The following is a 24,184-nucleotide window of genomic DNA, read 5'->3' as shown; positions in this document are numbered from 1 at the left end:
TACCTTACTGTTTTGATTACTATAGATTTGTAGTGTAGTTTGAAATCAGGGAGCATGATACCTCCAGATTTTTTCTTCTTTCTCAAGATTGTTTTGGCTATTCAGGATCTTTTGTGGTTCTATACATGTTTTAGAATCATTTGTTCTAGTTCTGTGAAAAATGTCATTGGAATTTTGAAAAGGATTGCATTGAATCTGTAGATTGCTTTGAGTTGTATGGATATTTTAACAATATTAATTCTTCCTATCCATGAGCACAGAATATCTTTCCATTTATTTGTGCCTTCTTCAGTTTTCTTCAATGTCTTATAGTTTTCAGAGTATAGGTCTTTCACCTACTTGGTTAATTTAATTCCTAGCTACTTTATTCTTTCTGATGCAATTGTAAATGGTACTATTTTCTCAATTTCACTTTCTGATAGTTTGTTATTAGTGTATAGAAATGCCACTGATTTTTGTAGATTGGTTTTGTATTCTACAACTTTACTGAATTCATTTATTCGTACTAACAGGTTTTTTTTGTGGAATCTTTAGGATTCTAGCAGTTTTTTGATGGAGTCTTTAGGGTTTTCTATATAAAACATCATGCTATCTGCAGGTAGTGATAGTTTTCCTTCTTTTTGATTTGGATGCCTTTCGTTTATTTTTCTTGCATAAATGTTATGGCTAGGACTTCCAATAAAATGTTGAATAAATGTAACAAGTGTGGGCATCCCTGTCTTGTTCCTGATCTTAGAGGAGAAGTTTTCAGCTTTCCACCATTGAGTATGATGTTAGCTGTGGGTTTATTATATATAGTCTCCATTATATGGAGATACATTCCCTTTACACCCGCTTTGTTAAGACTTTTTATCATGAATGGGTATTGAATTTTGTCAAATGCTTTTCCTGCATCTATTGAGATGATCATAAGAGTTTTATCTTTTGTCTTGTTAATATGGTGTATCACATTGACTGATTTGGGGATGTTGAACTATTTTTGTATCCCTGGAATAAATCCCACTTGATTATGGTTTATGACCCTTTTAATGTGTTGTTGAATTCAGTTTGCTAATATTTTGTTGAATATTTTTGCATCTCTGTTCATTAAAGACATTTTTATTTAAGTGCCCTTGTTCAGTTTTGGTATCAGGGTAATGCTGGCTTCATAAAATGAGTTTGGAAATGTTCCCCTCTCTTCAGTCCTTTGGAAGAGTTTGAAAAGAATAGGTATTAATTTTTTTCAATTTTTGGTAGAATTCATCAATGAAACCATCTGGTTCATTCTAATCTCTATTATTTCCTTCTTTCTATGGACTTTAGGCTTTGTTATTTTTTTCCTAGTTTCTTTAGGTATGAAGTTAGATTGTTTATTTCATATTTTTCTTGTTTCTTGAGGTAGGCTTTAATTGCAATGAGCTTCCTTCTTAGAACCACTTATGCTGAATGTCATAGATTTTGGATATTGTATGCTTCCATTTGTCTCTATGTATTTTTTTAATTTCTTCTTTGATTTCTTTGATAACCCATTGATTGTTCAGTAGCAAGTTGTTTAATCTCCACATATTTGCACCTTTTCCAGTTTTCTTTTTATAGTTGATTTTTAGTTTTGATATACTATTGTAGTTGGAGAAGATGCTTGATAGAATTTGAATCTTCTTAAATTTATTGAGACTTTCTTTGTGGCCTAACATGTGGTGTATCCTGGAGAATGTTCCATGTGCACTTGAGGAGAATGTATACTCTGCCACTTTGGGATAGAATGTTCTGATTATAACTATTAAGTCAATATGTTTTAATGTGTCATCCAAGGTCTGTGTTTCCTTATCATTTTCTGTCTGGTTGATTTATCCATTGTTGTAAGTGGGATGTTAAAGACCCCTGCTATTATTGTATTGCTGTCAATTTCTCCCTTTAGGTCCATCAATATTTGCTTTGTATATTTGAGTGCTCCTGTGGTGAGTGCATATATATTTATAAATTTATAAATGTAATATTTTATTTGCTGGATTACTCCATCATCAATAATATCAAACTTTTCTTGTCCTTTATTACTGTGTTTGTTTTAAAGTCTATTTGTCTAATATGAGTATAGCTACACCAGCCTTCTTTTTGTTTCCATTTAAGTGGAATCGCTTTCTCCATCCCTTCATGTTCAGTCTGTATGTCCTTACTTATGAAGTGAGTCTCCTGTCAGCAGCATATAGATGGTTCTTGCTTTTTTCTTTCTCTTTTTTTATCAGACACTCTATATCTTTTTATTGGAGAGTTTAGTCCATTTACATTTAAAATAATTACTGACATTTTGTTCATGTTTGCTGTTTGTTTTTATAGTTCCTCCTGTTTCTTTCTTCTCTCTCTCTTGTGGTTTGATGGCTTTCTTCATTGTTCTGTTTAGATTCCTTTCTCATTTTCTTTTGTGTATTTACTCTGAGCTTTTGCTTTGTATACATATAACATCCTATGTATATAATAGTCTGTTTTAAATTGATAGTAATTTCAATTTAAGCATATTCCAAAAGTTTACATTTTCACTCCCCCCTCATGTTTTATATTTTTGATGTCATATTTTATGTCTTTTTATTTTATGCATTGTTAGCTAATTATTGTAGTTTTAGTTAATTTTACTATTTTTGTCTTTTAACCTTCATACCTACTTTATCATTGATTGATACACCATCTTTACTATAATATCCAGTGAGATTTTTTCTTTTGTATGTTTTCTTGTTATTAATTATGTCATTTCTTTTCAGCCCAAAGAAGTCCCTTAACATTTCTTGTAGGGCCAGTTTAGTGGGGATGTGTTGGTTGACCAAAAAGGTTTTTTTGGTTTTTCCATAAGGTGTTATGGAAAAACCCAAATGAATTTTTGGCCAACCCAATACTTCTTCAGTTTTTTATGATCTGGGGAAAACTCTTGATCTTTTCTTCAATTCTGAATGATAACCTTGCCAGGTAGAGAATTCTTGGAAGATTTTTCCTTTCATGATATTGAATATGTCATGCCACTCTCTTCTGGCCTGCAAAGTTTCTGTTGAAAAATCTAATAGCCTTACCTTGTATGTAAGAAGTTGTTTTTCTCTTGCTGCTTTCAAGATCTTCTCTTTATCTTTAACTTTTCCCATTTTAAGTGTAATGCATCTTCGTGTGGATCTCTTTGGGTTCATTCTATTTGTAAATTTTTGAGCTTCCTGCACATGAGTATCTGTACCCTTCCACAGATTAGGGAAGTTTTCAGTCATTGTTTCTTCAAATAAGATTGCTGGCCCTTTCTCTTCCTCTTCTCCTTCTGGGACCCCTATAATGAGAATGTTATTCCACTTGATGTTGTCCCAAAATCCCTTAAAGAATTTTAACTTTCTAAATTATTTTTTTCTTTTTGAATCTCTGAGTGATCTCCATTGCTTTGTCTTCAAGCTCAATGACACATTATTCTGCTTCATCGAGTCTGCTGTTGAATCCCTCTAGTGTACTTTTAAGTTTAGCTATCATATGCTTCAGTTCTGTAACTTCTGTTTGGAACTTTCTTAAATTTTCTGTCTCTTTGTTGAAAATCTCACCATGCTTTTCATTCTTTATTTGAATTCTGTGAGCATCTTTATGACCATTACTTTAAAGTCTTTAATTAGATTGATTACTTATCTCCATTTTATTAATATATTTTTCTGAAATTTTGTACTGTTCTTTTGTTCAAAATATATTCCTCTGTCTCCTCATTTTGCCTGATTCTCTGTGTTTGTTTCTGTGTATAAGATGAAATTACTGTCTCTCCCAGTCTTGAAGGAACAGTCACTCGAAGACTGGGGGTGTGTTTTGGTCTGTCTGTGCAGTGCCTTGGTGATGGTCACCTGCCAAGACCTGTCTCTGTGATTGTTTCAGTCTCTTGGGGCTCAGAAATGCCAAGAATTCAAGGGCATCCTTTGTGTGCGGTGTGCACACCTTCCAGATCTGGTGGCACAGGGACTGCAGTAAAACAGTACTGGGCCTGGGTGAGCCCACCCCCTAGGTCTGGTGAGGCAGGATCTACTGTGAATGGGCACAAGTCTGGGGCAAGCCTGTCCACCAGGTCTGGTGGGAAAAACAATTTCTTTTGAGGAATCATGTTTTCCTGGCTTCCCATTTTATGGGCAATTTCTAGCCATAATAATTATTCTGAAGGCTTTTTAATAACAATATTTTATTCATAACTTTTAATAGGCCATAAGCTAATTTGCTATGTGCATTTAGATGTTTATTTTAAAATTAAAACCCTTATTTTTGACTACTAAATGAAAACTGTTAAAGTGATGGCATTATATGTGAATGGTATTTTAAATTTAGTTTAAAAATTCAACATTGAAAATAAAATCATGTGAGTTTTGTCATAATAATATGAATACAACTTTGGGTGGAACACAGCATGGTGGTAAAAATAATGTTCTTAGTAAATTAGGATACATATGGAGCAGAAATGTACCTGGAGCTTGTTATGTTATATACATAATTCATAATTGCATCAATCAAGCTGTGATATTCTACTAATTTATACAAACTGAGCTGTAAGTATCACATTTTATAAATATTTTTAGGTTTACACAGTCAGAAAACAACACTAAAAGATTTTGGTGATGAATTTTATTTTGAACTAAAAAGACAACATAAGTATGTTATCACATAAACTCTCTTTGCTACCTATCATCAATTGAATTTTAGAAATGTTTGAGCTTTTGAAGAATTACTTTGCAAATCCTCTAAATTTTGCTTACATTTTATTCAAAATTAGCTGGAAATCTCTAATAAAAGTGTTCAACAAAGTTCAAATTTTGAAGTCTTTAAAGATTTTCAATTATTAAAAGCAAATCTCACAAATGAAAAGAAAAAATCTTACAGAAGCAAGGACTAGAATAAATTAAACAATGTAAGTTATAAAGGTATACAAGATTTAAGTTTGATTTTTCTATGATAATGCTTTGAAATAACTCAACTGTAGGGAAAAGCCCTTTGATGGAGCTTCTATTTATAATTAAATAGTTGTATTTAGTGAAATTGAGGATCCCTGTTGTTATATGGCATCTACATTTGCTGAGACAGTCAAAAGGATGTTAAGACATTTTGGACAAGTTTTATCTTATAAAAATATGTCAAGAAAAGTACTCTGTTGAATAGAAGTAAAAAGACGGTACCTATGAAAATGTTTGGACTAATATATTTACACATATCAATGTAAATATAGAATTGAGAATATTTTCCACTTATAATTATTTCTGATCTTATTTTCCTCAGCACCTATAAAAGTATTTTCTCAATTAAAATATTATATTTGCAAAGCAGAATCATTTGAAAGTGTCAATAATTTCAAAACTATTAAAGGTAAAATGCAATTTTGATGATCTGAGAAATTCTATGAAAATTTTTAAATAGAATAATTGAAAAATAAATTTTACAGAAAAATGTAAGTGACAAAATATAAGAGAGGCTAAGCCAAATAAAATGATCAAAGCAACATGGGAAATTACTCAGTTATGTTATTTTTATTTCAGATAATAAACCTAAATTTGTGTTAGTTTTGCTTTATTCTAAACATATTTATTAAAAGAATATTTAAAAATCATTTTTGATTGCCAGTCTTTTTTTAAACCAGTGATATAATAAGCCAACTTGTTGATCAATTAAATTTTCAAAATTATACAATTTTAATAATTTTATTTCCCTATTCACACTCAAAAATGACCAATTTAGGTACTAAATTGTATGGTCACTCTAACTATAACCTTTTTTGACTACTTTTTACCTTCAACAGCCATGTTGAGTCCTAAAATTTCAGATAATACATTCACTAATTCATTGCGTTAAGTCATTCATGCATTCGACAAACACTTATTAAGCCCCATCTATTAGCTAAATATTCTAAGTTCTTTGAATATATTTGTGAACAAAACAGACAAAGATCCCTGACTCATGGAGCCAACATTTTACCATGGGGGTGGGGGGTGGTTCATCTAGCAACAAACAATAGACGTAATAAGTAATAAATTGTATCACATATTTGCAGGTGATAAATACATTGGAAAACAGAAATGAAAGTAGGGTAATGGGGATTCTGAATGTGAGAAGTGTAGGGAAATGAAATGTCACAACATTAAACAGGTAAGAAAGGTGACATTTAAGCAAAGATTTGAAGGGATTGGGGGAGTTCACCATGGGATTATCTATGGGGAGAGGAAGCTGGGATAGAGGAAGCAGCTAAAGCAAAGAGCAGGGATGTACCTGACCTGCTTGAAAAACAACAAGGAGACCAGTATAGCTGGAGAAGAGAATCCTGGGGAGTGTAGCGGAATATGAGGTGTGGAGGGCAAGAGAGGGAATGAGGCTGGATAGAGGGAGAGTAAGATACAGGTGGAATATTTTTTGTTTTTGCAATATCACTTTTTATTTGTTTTCTTTTTATTGTCTTCTTTGCAAAAGTATAAGCACTATGAAGAGTGTACTTTTTCTCTTGTCAAAATCTATGTAACCTAGGCTTAGTGTAGTGCTTTACCCTATAAATGAGTGAGCTCCCATTTTTGGTGTCTAGAAAAGTATTGTTCATGAGTTACTCCTAGGACTACATGATTTAAAAAGTGCTCAAACTTGACTAACCTATAACAATTTTTAGTGAAACTGATGGAAGTACAGGCATCAGAGGATATTTTAATCTAAATTGCCTTCAAAAATAAATCATGACAATACAACAAATTAAAAATATATTTTGATACATATGGCAAAAAAGATTTATGCTTCAATGTGAACTTTCTGAAAATTGAAGAAAATGATATCAATATACATAGAAAACCATCGTATAATGGCTCAGTAAATGTACTTAACTTCCAATAACGAAAATGGAAATATTCTTGGTGGGGGAAGAAAATTGAAGGTAGGATGTATGTTTAAATACCCGTGAACTGAAGATATATAAAAGGACTGAAGCAACGTAAATACTTTATCAATGACTTTTAAGCCAGTGACAGAAATAATGATTGAGAACTAGACTTAGAGTTAGAAAAGAGAGTCCTTTCCAAGCTGTGCTATCAAATGGTCATATGGTCTGGGTAAACCACTCTATCCTTCATGCCTAAACTTTCTTATAATAAAAGGACATGCTTGCCTCTTTAAAAAAAAAATCTATCATTTATTGTGCTGGTGTGGCTGTTTTGTTTTGGTTGTTTACTCTCGTGAGGAGTGACAAGTCATTTTAGTATTATGAAAATTGGCTCAGCTTCTGATGAGAAGCTCTGAATTCCAACTTCACTTCTGCTACTATATGACCCTTAAAAGTTTTTTTTTTTTTTTTTTTTTTTTTTGGCGGTACGCAGGCCCCTCACTGTGGTGGCCTCTCCCGTTGCGGAGCACAGGCTCTGGACGCGCAGGCTCAGCAGCCATGGCTCACAGGCCCAGCCGCTCCGCGGCATGTGGGATCTTCCCGGACCGGGGCACGAACCTGTGTCCCCTGCATCGGCAGGCGGACTCTCAACCACTGCGCGACCAGGAAAGCCCAGAAGTCTTTTAATCCTTTCCAAAATTTCCTTTCATTTAGAATTGTATTCACTAACTGTTCTCACACTTAAGGTCTGTGATGTATGGGCAACAATCTGAATCAGAAGCATACAGAGTTGGTAAGGATGCCATAATGTCACCAAATATCTTTTTACAAAACCTTCCTGTTGGTGGTAGAACATTCGAAGAAATAATGCAGAACACTGATGTTTATACTATAATATGATCCACAAAATTATTTTTGCGGTTTTATTGTCTGATGAGGGCAACACATCACAAAGCATTTAGTAAAAGGCATCTGATATGAGGAATTTCAGTTCTGCCAAAGGGTATGTATTTTCCAAGAATCTCCTTGGGATGATACTGATTTCCTTCCAGGTGGAATAATTTTATCCTCTAAATATTTTTTTCTTAATAATATCAAGATATTTTTTATCTGATTAAATCTCATGTGTTCTTTTCTCTATCTTAGCTTGGCTTTGTTATTCAATATCAGATAAACCATGTCTTTCTGGTTTTTGATGAAGGATCTTAGATTCTTTGTATTAGCTTGATTTCTTGCTCTTTCATGTTTGCATTCTCAATCAAAGAGTTCTTTGAAATTTTGTTTTCTCATGGAATCTTAACAGTAAGATTTAATTTAATGGATTTCTACATGCTCATGGAGACTTTATGAAAGATTCATCTTTTTATTTTAATAAATGAAATTATGAAATATTTTGGTGTTTTGCCAATAAATTATGTCTTGCCAAAAACAATAGATTTAATTTTAATTGAAAAGTCAAACTTTATCTATAGGAAAAGATGTTTGGAGTGAGAACTCCTGCACTCAGAGTCTTGGCACCACTACTTATTAGCTAAGTTACTTTGTGCAAAAACTCATACTTTCTCAACTTCAATTTGTATAAGTGGGAATTGACAATAGGACCCATGACCCAAGATTATTGTGATGATTATTTTTTAATGTGTGTGAAAATGTGATCAACTGTAAATGATATACAAATACTAGCAACTACTATCATCATCAAAGATGAGGTTAGAGTAACATTATTACATTCTAAGCCTTTAGACAAGCATTTTTCAAGTTTCTTCCCTAAAGGCACTGTTTTTATGCTCAGAATTCTTATTACGCTCTTTTCAAAACAGTTAAAAAATAAAGTTCTTAAAAGATAATTGAAGGAAGGGATTTAAGCTAAATGTATTATATAGCCATGTGTCTCAAATTTCAATGTGCATAGCAATTACCCGGGTGTCTTGTTAAAATGCAGATTCTGATTCATTAGATCTGGGATGAAACCTGGATTCTGCATTTCTAACAGCTTCCTACATGATACAGATGCTGCTTGTCTTCCAACCAAACTTTGAGTATCAGAGTTGTATACTACTCTCCACATAAAATGCTTTTAACTACCTAACATTAGCTTTGGCATTTCATCATATTTATGAATTATAAAATGCATATCACTGTAGCGTTGGTGTTTTAAACACTGAATACAAAGCCACCACAAAAAGGACCTGAGAAAATAAGTTCATATATACACATATGGAAAGAGAGACATTAGAAAAGGAAGAAAACAGAAAGAAGCAATACTCAAATCTTGGGGTCTACTTTACATCACTGATTGAGATCTGAGCTCCTAAAGAAGTTGATAATCTAGACTCTCTATTCATTGAATTTTATTTTCCTTGCAGAATATTTTTCCCCAAGTATGAAACTAAATAAACTCTTAGGATGCAAAGAAATTAATAGTGTTAAGTCTATGAATTTATAATGAACATATGGCTAAGATTATTTTTCACTAGGTATTTTTATATTAATTATCATAACAGTTGTCTCCACTATTGATGTCAATAGATCATTAGATGTATTTATAAAATTGTTAATCAAGGTTCTAAATATATTCATGATGCTGCTGGAACATTTATCGAAATTTTATATTATATTCATTTGGTTTCTAGAGGTTTTATCTCTTAATAAAACATGTTGTTCTTCATTTTTATCTTTGTGGAGATTTGTAGAGATGGTCATGGAATATAAAAATGCATTCTTCAAAAAATTTATCCAAGATTATATGAGATAAAATGATAGAAAAAATCATCCAAGTTGAAAGTTTTAAGAATTAAGTAAATTTCAGTTTGATGATTGTTACCATTTGGTTTTTGCTTTACACCTGTTTGAAACTATGTTTGTGTTTTCTGCTAAATTACTTTAAACTAAACGTTTATTAAACACGCACCAAAGCCACAAAGTTTCATCTAGTTTCATGGCTACTTATGCCTCAAGGCAAATCAAAGGTATTTTGACAATTAGCTAATGGAAGTTCAATGGGAACAACAAAGTTAAACAAAAAAAAGAACAGAAACAAGCTGAGGGTTTTGCAGAATTTGTTGATAGATGTGGGTTTATGAAACTGCTAACATTATAACTGGTGTTTTGGAAGAAAACCACTTCATTTACCAACAATGGACACTTAAGGGCATTCTCAGCAATAGAAAACAGGGCAGCACGTTCACGAAGTACAAAGTCTACATCTGTGTTGTGGCATTCACCACATTTACTATGGTTAGCTGCAGGTTTACCTTTCTCTGCGATATCCTGGGAACAGAAACAGCATTTATATCTATTTACCCAATACTTAGCACAGTACCTGGCACATTCTGTATGTTCAGTAATTATTTAATCAATGAAAGTGAATGATTTGTATCATCTCTATTTTCTTCGTAATATAACCATTATGTAATAGACATAAATAAAAATGGGCATTCAAGTATATATGTCCAATTTTTTTACTTCAGTTTCTATTGGGAAAAAATTCAGTTTGGATCTAAATAAGTCACATGCAATGATCAGACTTACCAGTTAATTAGTAATAAGTTCAAGTTTCCATTTTTATTTGTCCTTGCAGACCAAGCCTGGAAGCATTACAGTATTTTCTGGTAACAAATGGGAATCTGGCCAACCAGTGATCTTTGCATTAGCATTCTAATAACCAGAGGCCAGTGTGCCATAGTGCTGTGTCAGAACTAATTTATGAAACTACATCCAAAGGATCATTAAAATGGTCACAATTCAGTGACTGCCCAGTGAAATTAGACTACAGTTTCATTCCCATAACAGAGAATATTTTAACATACTATTAAGGACATATTTCAAGTGGTAAAACTAGCTTTGATTCTGTGAAGGGAAAAACAACAAGATAGAAAGCCATTTACTTTTGTGCAAAATTGGTTCCACTCTCAGATTTAGGCTTAAAATGCTTCAAATGGTCATATTTTAGAACATATACTTGCCTCTCCAAGTCTGGTGCATTTTTTCTCTTAGAGTAAAAGCATTTCTGGGCAGCTGTATCAAACCACAGGGTTGTGAACCTACATGGCCAAGAAATCTCAAGCAGCTCAGTTGAAAGTCGAATGTGTCTCCCCCACTGCTGCCAGACAAATCTCCCTACAGCATTTCTTTAATCATACATCTTCCCCCATGATGCCGAAACTCCTGGGGACTCAGAATATATTACTTTACAGGCTGCTTTCCACAGCCAAACCAGATTTAAGTGGCATAAAAAACGTGGCATCCAAAGTCTGGTTAAGAGCAATGACATAGTAGGAAAAGTTCTAGAACATGAGTCTGGTGCAGCTCCAGTCCAACTCTCAATCATCTCTTGCAGGGCAGGGGCAGGGTATCCCCTCTCCTACTAGTTCAGTGCCTGGCACATGGGCTGTACTCAGTAATAAAGACTGCTGTAGTGAAATGAGCTGATGATATTATTATGAAAGTCATTTAATTTCTCAGTATCACAAACATCTATATACGTGACATGGGAATAATGATCCCTGTTCTACTTATTTCACAGGATTGTTCTGAGGATCTAAACTAATAATAACTGCAAAAGCACTTTTTAGTGGTATGGTGCTTATACTAGGATAATGTATGGTTTTATGCATTAACTTGTCAAACATAACAGACTATTTTCTTTATTTCCTGAATTTTTATTCAATGGAACAGTAATGAATCCCTAAATCTTCCAAATGTGAAGGATAAAAGACTGAATGACTTTTCCTGGCAGTCTATATGCCATAGCTGAATTATTTAAACTTTTATTTAAACCTGGGAAAGGAAACAAAACAAAAAAATCCCAAGAATAAAGATATTATTTTTAATTAATTTAGGAAAATATTTCTTTTCATTTGTTTCTCCATCTAAAAAATAACACTGGTAATGTGCACGCCTTATTATACTGTAAATTAGACGTCACTTCAATATCAAGGCTAAATTTCTCTAGAAATAAGAGGATATTCCAAATTGAAAACATGGCAAAGAAATAAATGTGAAATATTTTTCTAATCATTTCAGGGTATCTCATAAACCAGTGTTCTGGGGGCACTCTGTTTTGCTGGATGTTAACAGGTGTGCTATCCAAAAGATACTCGCTTTCTCTCTCTTTTATATATATATATATATAAATATATATACATATATATATATGAAAGCATTTGAGTTAAACATAACTGAATGTTTCTGTTTTCAGAATCTTTTAATATGCATTACAAATACTTGAGAAAGGGATACATTATTGCATTTTTACCAGATTTATTTTACCGTTACTTATTAATTTGGCAACATTCTTATTAACACTTTCTAAAACATTGTTTAGATAAATACCACTTTAGGAAATGTTCTGACAAAGTGTGTTTGGCTGGACACATTACAACCCACGCAAGGACACACATTCTGGCTTGTATGAATTTAGTTAACCGTTGGATCCCTTGAGCACCTACTGTATCAACAGCCCTCTGCAGGATGCTAACTAAAGGGCGTAAGATGTTGAGTGAAGTTATGACTGCCTTTTAGAAGTCCAAAGTCAAAGGGAACAAACACTCAGTAGTCAGTGCTGTGGGAACGATGTAATGAAGTAAAATGGGAGTGCAAAGAGGGAGAGTCACGTCTGTTTGGGTGTAGAATTGGAGGTATCTTCCCAAGAGTCAAAAGCACAAAATGATTGAATGCTTTTACTGTCATCTTTAGTAGTACCATAACAAGGACTGGTCAAATAAATATATTTGCATGTGTTGGGTATCCTTTTCAAGGGTGATGCTTTTGAACAGTACCTGTCTCCACTTGCCTCATCTCATTTACCTCAAATCAGAATAGGTTCATCTCCTTGACTTTTTTTCAGTTCTGTGACTTTATAGTTATTTCTATCATGGTATTGACTTTGCTTATTTAGTTTAAAAATAAAGAAGAAAAGAAAATTGATTAAATTTTAGAGCATTTAATATACTTTAAGTAATTTGCTATGAAAAGGTAGTTAGTAGCCCAACAGGATATTTTTCAATTATTTGAATCTGAAATTTAATATTAGAAGGATAATTTGAGTACATTTTAATTTTTTCCTCATACTTTTTCATGCTCACTTGAAATATTGAAACTTCAAAATAGATACAGGGTCTGTCTTATAAGCCTCGTGGTTGGTTCTTACAGAGGCTCATAATGTCACATGAGAAAATGCAAATACCTCATCTCCCTCCATATGGAGGTCTGTTGTCTCCAGTCATCTCCTAGTCATGGGTAGAGCTTTAGCTCCCTTCTGCTGTATTCCTATGCCTGGACAGAGTTGGGGGAGTTTCTCTACACAGGTGTGATGTCTAGTGAACCTGTTACCAACCAGAGTTCTTGACCTCCTTAATCAATAGAATGTGATCAGAGGCCAGACAGGAAATTCAGGCAAAGCTTTATTGGGCCTACTTCTCTTGCTTGCTCGCTTGCCCGGGGTGGGGGTGGGCTGGGGAAGGGGTGAGGTCGGGCGAGCTGCTTACTTATATGGGGTGAAGGTAGGGGTGTGACCAGGGTTCAGTCCACAAGGGTGGCTTAGGGCGGGTGCCCACTCCTTTCCTTATGTTGTGTTCAAGGGCACGTGCAGTACCCTGCTTTTGCTCCTGATGCCCTGCTTTTGCTTCTGGTTCTCCAGAAGTGGCAGTTGGTCTTTTTGGTCTTTTTGTGTCTTGTTGTCCAGAATTTGCCCCAATTGTGCTTGCACACAATTATTTTTAGTCTCTTATAGTTTCTTTGTATTTTGTTGCTTGAGGAGACGTTTGTCCAGGTACAAATATTGCAGCACTGAAGCAAAGGGTCCCAGCTCCCAGCCTGTCTCAGACCCAAACAGAAACTCTTCAAGAGACTTCTTTCTAATGGTGCTTATCTAATTTTACCAACCCCCTCTATGAGAATATGATTCTAATACTAAAATAATAGAGTCCACCAGCTTGGTATATAGGTACATCTATAGGCATTTCTGCATAACAAGTAGGAATTTAACTAGGATTTTTTTGGTCCATCTCAAAAGAATTTGTTAAGAATGATTAAACTTACATCCTTTCTTGAGGATAGTATAAGATTTCTAAATATTAGTATTAAGTATGAATCTGTATGCAAACTCAGGAATTTAAGAAATAACACTTTATTTTTTGTATCTCAACATTTTACTCCAAAGTCCCTATCTTGTGAGAGTGGCAGAAAATTCAACCTTGGTCATTCTTCCTCTTGTCTTGCCTGTGGGTGCCTTGCACAGTGCCAGGACAATCAGGGAAGAAAGTCTCAGGAGGTCTCTCTGTAGGTGACCAAAAAGTTCAATGTTAAGAGGCCATTTACACTGCTTTTAGGCTTCCTTCAAGGCCAACAGCTCTTGAGATAATGAGAACCTGAGCCTTGGCTTCCAAATAAGCTGAGTTGTTCCAAAAACACAATTAAATCTTGTATTTATAAAGTTCAATACAAAGGAAATACTCATTCATCCAGACCCTGGCAACGCTTCATGTTCACTGATTAACTGAGCTCACTGCCCCCTGTCCCTTCTCCCCTGTCTACGTCCAGCCTCTCTCATCTCATCCCCATCCACTAATACCAAGTTATAGATGATCTTCACTATAGCAGGGTAAAATATATAAATTTGCATATTTAAGCATACATTAATGCTTATATATAAACATTCAAAGAAAAATTATGCACGTGAACACTATTCAGTGTCTGTAAGGAACAAAGGTTTTCTGCATTTTCTATTACCTTTGAACAGATGCTGATGTCTGGAAATACTGAGTTTAGCAACTTTCCATAGAAGGCTTTCCATTGTATGTACTGGTTGTCAAACTCAGAACCACTGGCTACATATTATTTCAAAAATGGATGTTACAATACTTGTTGATAGACTTAAATCTCAAGTTATTTTTTATTTACTTAGAATATTTTTATGTTTTCAGTTCAAAAGTAATGGAGTCTAAGCTAGAAACACACATATTGTGTCATGATATTTCATGGACATGTACCCTCTAGCATCACTTTGAAGCTTATAAAAATAATAGAAATCTTCATTTGTTTCACTCACTTTTTTTGTTCCAACTCTGTCATATCTGAAAGGTTTAGACAGCCTAGATCTTGGTTGGGCCCTATTCCAAATTATACAAGAGTCAGTGTCTTTATAATTCATTCTCAGGACTGTCCTCAACTCAGAATCCAAAATAATTTCCCACTCAAATCAGATGTAAAGTTCTAATTGGAGTCTCTAACAATCTTCTCACATCCACTAATCCATCCTCCCAACTGCGCTTTGTTTCTTCTAGTTTCCCACTCACAACCTCTGCTGAAACCCTTGTTCACAAAAATCCACTGGCTCTGGTCTGAATATTTATCAACACGCACCTTACCATCTTTGTTACCAATATTTTTGTAATTCTTTATCACTTACTATCAAATTAAAAAATTGTGTATATATATTGAATTTAAATATATAAATAAAAATTAAATGTGTATATATAATTTATGTATATATATATTTATATACAATAAAATTTGTAATGTATTTGTTATACAAAATAATGCTATACTGTAAACTTACTTTCCTACTATCCGGTTTAAGAAATAGTACATTATGATTAACTTCGAAGTCCCTCAGATGTCCTTCCCAAGTCCCACACCCTTATCTGCCCCTTTAGAGGTAACCTTCATCTTGAATTCATTGCTTATTTCTGCTTTCTTTCCTTAGTTTTATTACCTGTATTTTCATTCCTATGCAACATATCGTTAAATTTGTATTTTTATTAACATAAAAGGACTCAGTCTGTCAGTTTTTCCATGACATTATTTTTTGCTCAGTGTCACATTCCTTGAGATTCATCAATGCATCAGTATTGTTGCCAATGGCTCTAAGTTTCTCTCTCTCTCTCTCTCTTTCTCTCTCTCTTCTGCTGTATAGTATTCCATTGTGTAAATATATCAAAATTCATTTATCCAGTTACCTGCCAATGGATATTTGTGTTTTTCCATGATTTTTTTCTATTTTACTGTACTGCAATAAACATTCTTGTACTTATCTTAAGGTACACACATTCAAGAGTTTCTATAGGGGCATGCCTCCTGGTTCATAGGTTTGAGCATTTTAAGTTTATTATAAAGTATCAAATTATTTTCCAAAATAGTTGTACTAATTTATGTTTATACCTGCAATGTATACATGTGTGAGTTGCTCACCAAAACCTCACCAACTCATGATATTGTCAGACTTTGTAAATTGTTGTAAATCCAATGGGTATCAGTTGTACATCATAGTGTTTTCATTTGCACTCACCATTACTACTGAGATTGAGAGTCTTTTCATGTGTTTATTCAGCATTCATATTTCTCCTTCTGTAAAGTGTCCCTACTAGTTTTTGCCCAATTTCCTATTTGGTGTTTTGTCTCTGTTTCTTATTAGAGGAATGAATATATATTCCGAAAACAAATCCTTTGTCAAGGATTCCTTCATCCAATTTGTGCCTTTTCTTTTCATTTTTTTTATGTGACTTTGGATGGGCAGAAATTCTTAATTTTAATGTAGTAGAATTTATCATTCTTATAGTCTAAGGCTAGTGTTTTTTATGCCTTGTTTAAGATTATCCTTCCATACTCTTATCTCATAAATATATTCTACTATATTTCCTCCTAAAAGTTTTATATTTTTGCCTCTCACATTTAGGTTTTTAATCCAATAAGTAATTTATTTCTCTGTGTGATGTAAGTTAGAGGTCCAATTTCATATGTGTTGTTGCAGCCTAGCTTTTACCCCTTCATCTGCTGTGCCAGCTTTTTCATAATTCAAGTATCCATACATGTGTATGTCAGTTGGGGGGTTCTGTACTCAGTTCCATTTTTTCATTTTCTTTGTACCAAAACTGTAGTCTTAATTACTACAGCTTAAAAATAAATCTTGATAAGGTAAATTTGCCAATTTTTTTTCTTATGTATATCATGGCTATTTTGATGTTTTGCTCTATCATATAAATTTTAGAATCAACTTGTCAAACTCCACACAGACACAAAAAGAGTATTTGGGGATTTTATTGAAAATACATAGAATCAATAAATCAACTTGGGGAGAAATTAAATATTTATTATATCAAGTCTTCCAATTTCTCTTTTTATGTAAGGTAACTGTAAAATCCCCATAAACAATTTTATAATTTTCTCCATAAACATCTTTAAAATTTTATAATGTATTTACCCTTAGTTACTTTATTTTTATGCTATATAAATGGTAAATTATATATTTAAATATGTATTACTATGTAGTGGTATGCAATTAAATTTTGTATATTGGCTTTAACTCCAACAAACTTACTAAACTCTCTTACTAATTGTAGTAATTTGTGGCTGCTTTGGAGTTTTTATGTGGACCCACATATTATCAGCAATTATGACAGTTTCATTTCTTCTTTCCCATTTCTGATGTTGCTTTCCTGTCTTACTTCACTGACTACAATATCCAGTATGATGTTATATAGAGTTGGTGATAGTGAATGCCTTTTTTAATTTTTTAACATCTTTATTGGAGTATAATTGCTTTATAATGGTGTGTTAGTTTCTGCTGTATAACAAAGTGAATCAGCTATATGTGTACATATATCCCCATATCTCCTCCCTCTTGTGTCTCCCTCCCACCCTCCCTATCCCACCCCTCTAGGTGGACATAAAGCACGTGGCTGATCTCCCTGTGCTATGTGGCTTTTAAATCCCTTGATCCTAAAGAAAATGTGCCCTGTGTCTCACTATTAAGTATGCTATTTACTATGGATTTTATATAGATACTCTTTGGGAGGTGAAAGAAGTTTCCTTCTCTTCTTTTTTTTAATTTTTTTTCGGTATGTGGGCCTCTCACTGTTGTGGCCTCTCCCGTTGCGGAGCACAGGCTTCGGACGCGCAGGCTCAACGGTCATGGCTCACGGGCCCAGCCGCTCCGCAGCATGTGGGATCTTCCCGGACCGGGGCACGAACCCGTGTCCCCTGCATCGGCAGGCGGACTCTCAACCACTGCGCCACCAGGGAAGCCCTCCCTCTCGTTTTAGTTAAGGATTTTCCCACATATGGATGTTGAATTAGATGAGCATATGTTTCCTATCCTTTAATGTTAAAGATGACTAACAAGAACCTACTGTATAGCACAGGGAACTCTACTCAGTACTCTATAATGACCCATATGGGAATAGAATCCAAAAAGAGTGGATATGTATATATGTGTAATTGATTCATTTTACTGTACAGCAGAAACTAACATAACATTGTAAATCAACTATACACCAATAAAAATTAAGTTAAAGAGAGATGACATTGTATTTCATCTAGACATTTTGGTTGTTTTTACTGATGGGTGGCTCATCCATCCCCGGACAGCATATTTAGTCCCCTGTACAAGAAATAGAACTTTGCCTTTCTTTTCTGTCAGAATAATGTCCCTCACTTCTTTCAAAGTTTTCTTGAAGTTCACCTCCTTTAGATTTTCTTTTTTTCTCATCCTCTTAAAATTTTAACTTTATTAAATCAAATTGTTTATGTCATTTCCCAAGCCTTTACCACCCAACCTCATAACAGTTTTACACATTTTTTTTAAGATTAGGATTGGTCAATTATTTGAAAATACTCTTTTGTCATGTACTTAAGCATCTTCTTTTCTTATCTTAGAGACTTTATTATAGTTTTAGTTCATGAAGACAAGAGATGTGCTCTTTATTCCTTCTGATCACCCCAGAACTCTGTAACTGCACATTCCAGTTGCTGAGTGCATTTTGTTGTTTCCACAGTAAAGCTGGTATGCTTTACAGTTCCACCCTTCTAACACTTGGAGAAGACATCACCAAAGAAAATATAACAATTCCTCTTAGGAACAAAGCTTTATTCCATGAAAATGTCTATACAAACTGAGACGTTCCTGGCAAAACTCCAGATCAGTAGGATATCTCAATCTCTCTCTCTGTCTCTCACTCTTTCTATTTTTAGTAAGAATTCCTGATCCCCCACCTTGTTCAACATTTTTTTTCATAGTACTTTTCACCTTCAGATATGTTATATAGCTTTCTTATTTGTTATGTTTGTGGTTTAATATCTATCTCTCAAGCCCCCTCCCCATAGAAGATAAGTCCCACAAGGGCATGGATCTACCCTGTTTGGTGCATGATGTGTCTCAAACAGTGCCTGGCCTAGAGGAGTTGCTCAATAGATACCTGTGAATGAATTAATGGCATATAACATTTGCATAGACAAATGACAAAAATAAAAATACAACTTCATGATTTACTTTTCTCAAAAGGTTTAATATTTTCTTAATCAGTACTATTTTATTTTATGCTTTCAGATATCAACATGGCAGGAGAACCCAAACCATACAGACCAAAACCTGGAAATAAGAGGCCCCTTTCTGCACTTTATAGGTAAGTAAGCAAACACTATTTTATGATATGTAGTAGTGAAAAATTCTTTCAACTTTAAAAGGCAATATAACCTATAAGGAATCAAATATTTTGAAAAGCAATTCTAACTGGCATAAAGTACAACAAAATGCTCGTGGCCAAAATATAAATACATCAAGCAGCATTGGCAGCGATCTTGCCTAAGCTTTTCATCTTTGCTTAAACAACCCTTCTACAAGATATTCCTCTAATAAAATCTAATAAAAATCTCTCATGACTCTACCTAACAAGTGGTGGAAAGGTTAATATTTGTTAACTACTGCATGCCATGTACTACACATATTTTACATATGCTATTTAATTTAATTTAATTTTCACAGCAATCCTGCAATGTAGATATTGCTACTCTTCATCTTACAGATCAAGAGCCTGATATGCAGTTTCTTAGAGATCTTTCCTAGGTCACACCACTGATAAGTGATGGTGCCAATACTCAAACTCATGCTTTCTGATGCCATGCCCTGAGTTCTTTCCAACAGATCACTCAGCCTCTTTGTTACAAAGGACATGTTCATTTCATCTCCATTTCACCAAAAAACAAATGTAATCCTTCTCATTTCTAGAGAGGCATTAACTGCTCCTTTAAACTTTCCTCATATATTTGGATCTGAGTCAACTTAACACTGTGGTCTTTCTCCTCTACATGCCCCAGTTTATCAGTGTGTATGCCTATAATCTCAATTCCAGGTAGACGGAGTAGACTATACTTAGCATCTTTATTGTTCTATATATACTTCTATTAGGTTATGGAAAATTCAGTTGATTTGGAGAAGACATCAAGATTAAACTCATGGAAATTTTGGTTCCTTTAAAAACGGCCACTTTAAAAAAAAAATAGTGCTCTGCCGCTAAGCCATATGTCCCACTTCATGTAGTTTTGCCATTGTTTTTTGTAATCTAAGTGCTGACTTTGCATCTCTCTCTGTTAAATTCCCTTCTGTTAGACTTAGCCAATTGTTCCAGGCTATTGAGATCTCCTATCATCCAATTTATTTGGTCCTGTCCCAGATACATAATCTTCATTCTGTCAGTGTCCACATCCAAAAAGCTAATGTAAGTGCTGAGCAAGGCCCCCTTTTTCCTGATGTCATTTGGATAAAGGAGAATTGAGTTATACATATCGAAATTGATTATATTCTGATATAGTAGAGCAAGAAGAGTGCTCAAAAGATAGTTTGGAGCTGTTTCCTTGTCTTTGTTCTCAGAAAATTAGAAAATCTCCTTTTCAGCCACTCACAGCTTCATTTCTCGAGCTATAAAATAAAAGGGTCAGAACTAGATGAGTTTTAAGGTCCTTTTCAAGCCTAATGTCCCAGGATTCTCGAATGTATGACCATCAGCGATCTTAAAAAATACATTGGAAATATATCTTAATTGCTGTTTTCACTTTGGCTGTGTACATTTATTTAATTTTAATAAAAATTTTTATATAAAAAAAGAAAGCTACAGGACTTAACAATTGTTGATAATTGGTCATAAGACAGTATTTATGTTAAAGGTCAGAGATGAAGTCATCAACAAAAGGCAAATGATGCTTTCTGTACCTTGTTTGAGGTAGAAGACAATGTTTAAAAAACTGAGAAATGCAAATAATTTTTGATCAGATTGATTTTAAAATTTATGCATAGAGCTGCAGCTAATGCAGAACGTTTGAAAAGTCATAATTTCAATTATTACCAGAAGAAGCTGTCAGTGGCTTTTATTCTCATCAAAGAGCTACCAGTGTCTGTGCGATGATGTTAATTTTCATATTTTCCCTGTTCTTGGAGTGTTTTGATTTTCTTACAAGAATAGAAGCTTATGACAAGAAACAAATGCCTTTTTAACTGTTATTTCTCTATTACTAAGTTTTGCTGAATTGTGAATTCAGAAGAATTAGAAGCAGAAGTTTATTTAAATCTGATATATTGTATACAAATCATATTAGTGGGGAAATATTTATTTATCCTATTTTCATCTGTTTACACAAAAGAAGGCTGGGATGTTATGAAATTACAAAATGATAACAGAGGGAACAAAAGAGAGTGAACATGCAGCCGAGAAAGCCCTTTTATACACGTGCCCTCATTCTTACATAAGCTTAATAATAATAATACTTTACTTTTATGTAGACAAAATGTGTTTTCATAGTCATTCATCTGTTCACCACAGAACTCCACAGGGTTGGTATTATTTGCCTTGCTTTATAGATGAGAAAACTAAGTTTCCAAGGCAATAAAGGATTTGCCCGAAGAAAGGTAACAAGATTAGGAACTGAACACTGTTTTTCAGCTTTCAACTCTAAAGACCTTGCCACTTGATCACAACTCCCTGTATTTACTGCTACCATCTAAACAATGCAGATCCTAAAAAGCAGAGATCCTACCCACCAAAACCAATAATCAATTATGTTTCTGTCCATGATTATCATGCCAGCAGGTGGCAAAAGAAAGCCTGCACACTGTACATAGTATAAGAACAAGAGTTACCACCAATCTGTGTGATCATAGGGCAAAGGTTTTGAGATTCAAGTTCTTTATCTAACATAATAGTTGTATAATTTTTCTTGATACTGTAAAATGGAATAATTGAGATGAAAGCACTTAGCTCATTGTGGGGAATATAGTAGCAGCTTGAAAAGAGGTGGTTTCTGCTTTCCTATTTTTTACATCTTTGGGTCTGTTTCCTTATCTGTAAAATGAAAGAGCTGGAACAATTTCATTTGTTCATTCATTCATTCTTTCATACAAGACATATTTATTGTGAGTCTACTATGGTCTAAGCACTAAGGTGGCTGTTCTTCTAGACAAATGCCACAGAAAATGCCAAGGCTGAAGGACAAGGAGAGAGCAAAATAAAATAAAAGTAAACTAATTTTATGGTTATAGGTAACCTCTGATCTATCTTGTGCCCTAAACTACTATGTCTCTATATCTATTTACACTATTAGGGATGTCAGTGATCTGCTATCAGACTTTCTTCTTAACTTATGTCCATTTTACCTGCATCATCAACCACAAAGTAGTATTTACATAGAATATTCACTGAGGCATTGCTTTGATTTGTTACTTCTTTTAACAGGATTTTCAGTTTAGCCAAACAACCTTCACTAAGATTTTGTCATGTGTTAAGTTAACATGGTACACATAGAAGACACAATTTTTAAAAAACTGAGTAAAGCTTTAATATATTAATATCTTATCCATGAGTTAGATATACATATATATAAGGAACATAAATGAAGTATACATACATTTCTATAAGGAAATAAGTGAGAGAGTTATAGATTCTGCCTGGTAGACAGGGAGTGAAAAGTCTGGATGCCTCTCGAGCAACTTCTGAACGCAGGCATTCACTCTGCAGACAAACGGGAAGAAGGGCATGCCAGCCAGAGAACATTTGCAGGGACACAGACACAGAGATGAAGATGAGCATCTTATGGCGAGAGCTAGGATAGACCACTCGGACCACCATGCTATGGTGACTCAGGCTGTCAGCATCCTTATCTGGCCGCTTATCAGACTAAGGACATTTGGCTTTTATTCTGCAGGCAACAAGGAGCCATTTTAATATGATGAGTGACTGGAAATGGGGTGTGAGTGAGAGTCACAGATACATCCAAGGTTTCTAGGGGAATGATCACATGATTCTGCCGAAGAAATAGGAAAGGCATGACGAGCAGCAGCAGGGTCATGTTTGGGGTTGGCGGAAGGAAGTACAAAGAAATTATTGCAGTCTTGCACATGAATCCATAGAGACAGACAATTCATTAAAATAGCACTTATAATGAAAATGTCTCCTATTAGAGGCTATCTGTAAATGACACATAATGAATCATTTGTGAACATTCCATAAATATTGGATCTAGTCCTAATGGTGAATAGCAAATCCATTGTCTAGAAAGAATATTGTAACTTTTAATAAATTGCTGCTTCAAATGTGCTTTGTACATTACACAGTGTCTATGGTGCTGTGAAATAAAGTGAGTTTCCCAGCATGCCAAGTTCCAATTAATGCTAAACAATTGCTAAATAAGAATAACTGTATGATGGTTTTGCTTCTGCTTGCAAAGGAGACAGACCTTTCCCCTCTGATGTGAGTAAAGCTGACAACCAGAGCACACAGATATTATTTATCAGAGCTGAACAGCACAGGTTTTAACACCAAGAGGAAGCCCTCTGGGTCACCGGGAGCACAGCTCAGTAAGACACATAAAACTCCAAGTTTCATCCCACTCATTTTATGGATATTACTAGACATTATTCCCAAACATGGTTTTATTGTTGTATACAGTTGATTTTCAAAGCAACCTTCTCACCTCACAGAGATGGCCATGGGAATCAAGATTGCCAATGCAAGTACCTTTAAGACTCCTTAAGATTGTCACAGGGTAACCTATAGTATTACCATTTTAAGATCACCACACTTAGAGGTGATAGTCATGAATGCGGGTTACATTATAGGAATGTCAATGATCAAAAAACTTTCAGAGTGTGAACCGAGCAAGGTGACTCTACAGCAAAATATCTCTGGTAATTTGTTTGCCACTTGACCTACATGAGTTCTATTTTCTTCCTTCATGGTAACTCTGGCACATCATGGGAAAGGGGGACCCTCGGGTGACCCACAGTGTCTCATAGAACCTTGACAATAGAAATGAAAGCAATAGAAGCTAATTTCAGCTAATGCTAAATACCAAACATCATTATGGAGGAAAAATGACCCGGACATCTCCACTGCAATAACTTGCTCTGTTTGCTGAGAAATGTTTATCAATTCTCTATTGATTATTTTATTTATTTTACGTCTTCTTTTATAATGTCAAGGAAAATTCACTTTCAGAAGTTTAATCCTTCCAGTGTCAGTGCCTCCCTTTGCACTGGTAAAGGCTTCCATTTCACCTGCATAGTCAGGTGAGTCCACTCAGGAAGCCGTCTAGGAATGGGCT

The 24,184-nt window shown here is 34.3% G+C and overlaps 1 protein-coding gene across 17 annotated transcripts in view; it reads left to right on the top strand.

The window, feature by feature from the left end:
• Positions 1 to 24,184, top strand: part of RALYL (RALY RNA binding protein like) — an 836,785-nt gene that overhangs the window by 624,791 nt on the left and 187,810 nt on the right. For all 17 annotated transcript variants that reach the window (XM_027089735.1, XM_027089728.1, XM_027089721.1 and 14 more), the window contains one exon: positions 19,143 to 19,218. In XM_027089735.1, the coding sequence (XP_026945536.1) occupies positions 19,151 to 19,218 (68 nt within the window). In that variant the 5' untranslated portion in view covers positions 19,143 to 19,150. The remainder of the gene's footprint in view (positions 1 to 19,142; positions 19,219 to 24,184) is intronic.

This window comes from Aethalodelphis obliquidens, unplaced genomic scaffold (assembly GCF_003676395.1).
Source record: "Aethalodelphis obliquidens isolate GAN/ISIS:26980383/991018 unplaced genomic scaffold, ASM367639v1 scaffold68, whole genome shotgun sequence".
Taxonomy (NCBI): domain Eukaryota; kingdom Metazoa; phylum Chordata; class Mammalia; order Artiodactyla; family Delphinidae; genus Aethalodelphis; species Aethalodelphis obliquidens.
Note: the sequence above shows the minus strand (reverse complement) of the source record. Positions and strands in the feature narration are given on the sequence as shown.